The 4,003-nt window shown below is 40.4% G+C and overlaps 1 protein-coding gene across 3 annotated transcripts in view; it reads right to left on the reverse strand.

Annotated features, from left to right (window-relative positions):
* Positions 1-4,003, reverse strand: part of sntg1 (syntrophin, gamma 1) — a 187,382-nt gene that overhangs the window by 38,948 nt on the left and 144,431 nt on the right. For all 3 annotated transcript variants that reach the window (XM_024274265.2, XM_024274264.2, XM_024274263.2), the window contains one exon: positions 1,958-2,087. In XM_024274265.2, the coding sequence (XP_024130033.1) occupies positions 1,958-2,087 (130 nt within the window). The remainder of the gene's footprint in view (positions 1-1,957; positions 2,088-4,003) is intronic.

Here is a 4,003-nt window from a genome sequence, read left to right on the forward strand (position 1 = left end):
GTGTATTCACACAATTCGCGTAAAACATTAGTAATCATGTCTCCATGTTTGGGTTTATACGATTAAGATTTTCCCGGTAAGGGGGGTTGTGTCTGTATGACAGCCGCTTCCGCGGTGTTTCTGTGACTCTGAGGCTGAACTTGAAGACTCACTGTCTAGTATCAACCTGAAGGTGGAAAACATAAAATTAGGAAAATGAGGCCCGAGCTGGCAGCTTCCACACCTCGCAGCTGCTCTCTCTCTGCCGGCATATCGGGGCGGCCGTGGTGCAGTGGTAGGGCGATCGACTCCTGATCGGACGCGAGCGGGTTTGATTCCCGCCTTGCCCGCCCATGTGTCAAAGTGTCCTTGGGCAAGATACCTAACCCCGAATTGCCTCTGGTGGGAGGTTGGCGCCAGTGTTCAGCAGCGGAGCCACCACCAGTATATGAATGTCTGTGTGAATGGGTCTGTTACTGTGATGCACTTTGGGCCCTCAAAGGAAGGTAGAAAGCGCTATACAAGTATACGCCATTTATTGAGCGAGTGAGCTCCGCCGTGGGAGCAAAACCCACCGATCCGTCCAGAGTGTATTCCGCCTTCGCCCCAAAGTAGCTGGATGAGCTCTGAGAATCTGCGACTCCAACAGGTTGAGGAAAAAGATGAAAGTTCTGGACAAAAACGGACTAGTATTCTACCCGTCGAGTGACCGAGTCACTAAAAAACGTCACATGCATAAAACTGAGTTCCTGATTGGCAGATGCGACGCGGCGACCTGTCAAACTTCAGATAGTTAAATTTTGGCCGCGCCCCCTGATTCACACCTCAAATCGAGCTGCTGCCAGACCTTCACGTCACACCCGTCGCTCAAATCCCGCCGCGGGATTTCAGATCCGTACCAATGATTAACATTGAAACTGGATGCCTCCGCCGCGTGAATCACGTTCAATATGAATGCATCTTTAATGGTTACTAGGGGATCGAATACCTATGTCTCTCTATGAAATGCAAATACATTTCTAAAAAAAATCTTGATTTTTTTATCTCTCATTGGTCAAATGAATCTATCATTAGGATGACATTCTTTTAAGTTGGGCAAACCTACGAAATCAGCAAGTGACCAAATACTGTTTTTCCTCCGTTAAATCTAATTGTTTACTTGGTTTTAGGATATTTGTGGATCTTTGTTTAAACAGCACCATGATCGGTCCACCAATAAACCATTTTATTTGTCCCAAAAGGGTGCTTAGTAACACGAAGAGTTGGCACAAACGTAAAGCAGAAAGACACAAAAGCTCCTTTGAAAAGGAATCCAGTAAAGTAAAGTAAAAATACACCAGTGACTCATCATCCCCATTCAGCTTTCTACAGTAAAACTGAGGTATTCTCTGAGAAGAAATCTCTTCATCCCACATGCATCTCATCTCCTTCTGCAGCTCACTGACACACCTCAGAAAAATGTCAAGCCGGAGTGAGAAACACGTTCTCATTCGCCGAGGCCATCCTGGCTGTGAGTCATCACTGTTATGTTTAGTGTGCCCCCCCACCCCACCTCGTCCACTCCAATTAACCAGGGCTCCATTATTCTCCCCCCGCACACACAAACACACACATGCTCTGTTTTCTGCTGCTAGAGCCGCATTCATGTCCAAAAAATAACAATACACTCTTGTGTTTGCATCATTCCTGTTTGCTGCCTAATAATTCCCCATTGTTTCATATTTGCTGCATAGAAACTAAAAAAAACAAACTATTTTGCATTTAAAGCTTATCTATTTGGGACGTCAACAGACTGAATAATTTGCAAAGCAGGGAAAACCAGGAGAGCGAAAAAGAACCATTTTAAACGGCACAAATATGACAGACTTGCTGGAGTTGGGCGTGAACATGTGCTGAAAACTGAGAAGTTGACACCAAATTCGGCTCGTCCTTGGTTTGCATGGATCACAGAGGGAGTTAAACGCCGTTCTGAACTCACATTGTGCTTGGTGAGGCTGGAAATGTTGCTTGCTATTGCATGAAGCCAGTCCAAGCAGTCTTCAGGGGTGGGGAACTGTAGAACTCCACTGCACACTCCGTCCACCGCAATGACTTGGAAAGCATTTTTCCTAAAACAACAACACAAAACAACACTTAGGATTGTGTTCAAATTACGATTAATCACAATTAATTCTTTTTTTGTTACAGTACTTTCTAGCCACCTATTATTTGTAAGTAATGACAATAGGAAATCACAAACAAAATTGTACATTTAAAATGTTTATTTTTAACCCTTGAAGGGCCTAAAACTTATTTTTTGTCTACTTTTAAACTTACTTGTATTTTCAATTTGAAAGACTACCATCTTGCTTATTCTATATAATTTTAATCAGCATTTTGCTGTAAAAAATCCCCCAAATTTTGTTTTTTTAGACAGAGTCTTATTACACTGCAGGACAGGACGCCTGAGGACATTATCGCATTAATTATGATTTATTAATCGTCTGCGTTAACGCGCCAACTTTCACAGCCTTAGTGAAAATACAATACTTTTGTTTAATTTTTTTGGTTCTTTTAGCTACTTTGTACGGACGCTGAAAACTTTTTTTTTTATTATTTTCTTGTGATAATGAGATCCACTATCTCATTATCACAAGAAAATCCGCACTGAGACTTTACCTGTTTTTTTCTCTTCCATTTTTTTGTTTAACAACAAAAACAGAAGAAAACACTCCACAAAAGTTGTTTTTTTTTAACTAAAGAGTTTGAGGACTGTAGCTCCACTAATAATTCAAAAAAATTGACCATAAAAACAACTGTTCGGTGAGTGTTTTCTTTTGCTGTTGAGAGCTTTTGGTGTAAGCCGTAAGGCGTTGGTGATTGCCTGCAGTAACCTAAAAAAATAGAGACCCTAAAACAGATTAAATCTCTGCGTCTCAGAGCGGGAAAATGAGAGAGGGATTCTATATTTTGTATTATCTTGTTATCACGAGAAAACGGTCCAAAAAGAAAAAAAAAAGTAGGGTAGAGAGCTTTTGGATTCCGTAATTTTAGACTTTTTTTCTGAAAAAATTAAAATCTAAAATTTAATCCTAAACTCAATGACCTTGTGGTAGAGTGTCTATCTTGACTTGAAACTGGAAGGTTATGAGTTTAAATCCAAGGTGGACTCATACCAAAGACTATAAAGAAGAGACCCAATGTTTGACACTCTCCTTTTGATCTATTTTAAAAGTGTTCCCAGTGGTCCTTTAATCAGAATTACGCCATTTTTTAATTGTTGTTTTCTAGGACATAGTTTATGCAGAGCGGCAGGAGTTTATTAAAAAATCACTTCTGAGTTGTGGGTGGGACTGTTTAAGTTAACCTCGCCCCTTTCCTTCTCTGTTGCTGAAAGTTCTTTGTTTCCGTACTCTCCCACTAGCTTACAGTCCTTCACAACCCCAACCTAAAGTTTCCAGTGCAACAAGAAATACTGGAGCTATCCAGCTGTACAAGTTTGAGCCAGATGCAGTCCAAACAAAGACGTTCTTGGATCTATTCGTCTACATGTGGATGTCTCAGAATGCAGCGGAACAGGAAGCTTGTGGCCTTACCCAGCATGTTTCTACATCACGAATAAACTCTTTTTCAAAGTTTTTTTTTTCAGCTCCTGATTCACAACAAATTTAATAAGGAAAAACTCAAGAAAAATGATATTTTAATTTTCTTTATATTTGTCCTCTGTTATCAGATAATAAAAAACACCAAAACACTTTTTTCACCAGAGTGGGTCTTAAAGGATTGGAGGATTTTACCATCAGATGGTTCCTGAGCGCGGCTGTTTCTGCATCCCCCAGGGCAGATGTGTCAAACTCAGTCGCACAGTGGGCCAAAATCCAAAACACACTTTAGGTCTTGGGTCGAACAGGATAAACATTTATTGAACATTCTAAAATTATTTTTTTAAAACTTTAAAGCCATAACTTTTTATCATAATTATGAACTCGATATATAGCATTACCTGCAATAATGCTAGTGTGAATGCTGTAAGATGAATTTGGCT

Source organism: Oryzias melastigma, linkage group LG17, assembly GCF_002922805.2.
Source record: "Oryzias melastigma strain HK-1 linkage group LG17, ASM292280v2, whole genome shotgun sequence".
Classification (NCBI taxonomy): Eukaryota; Metazoa; Chordata; class Actinopteri; order Beloniformes; family Adrianichthyidae; genus Oryzias; species Oryzias melastigma.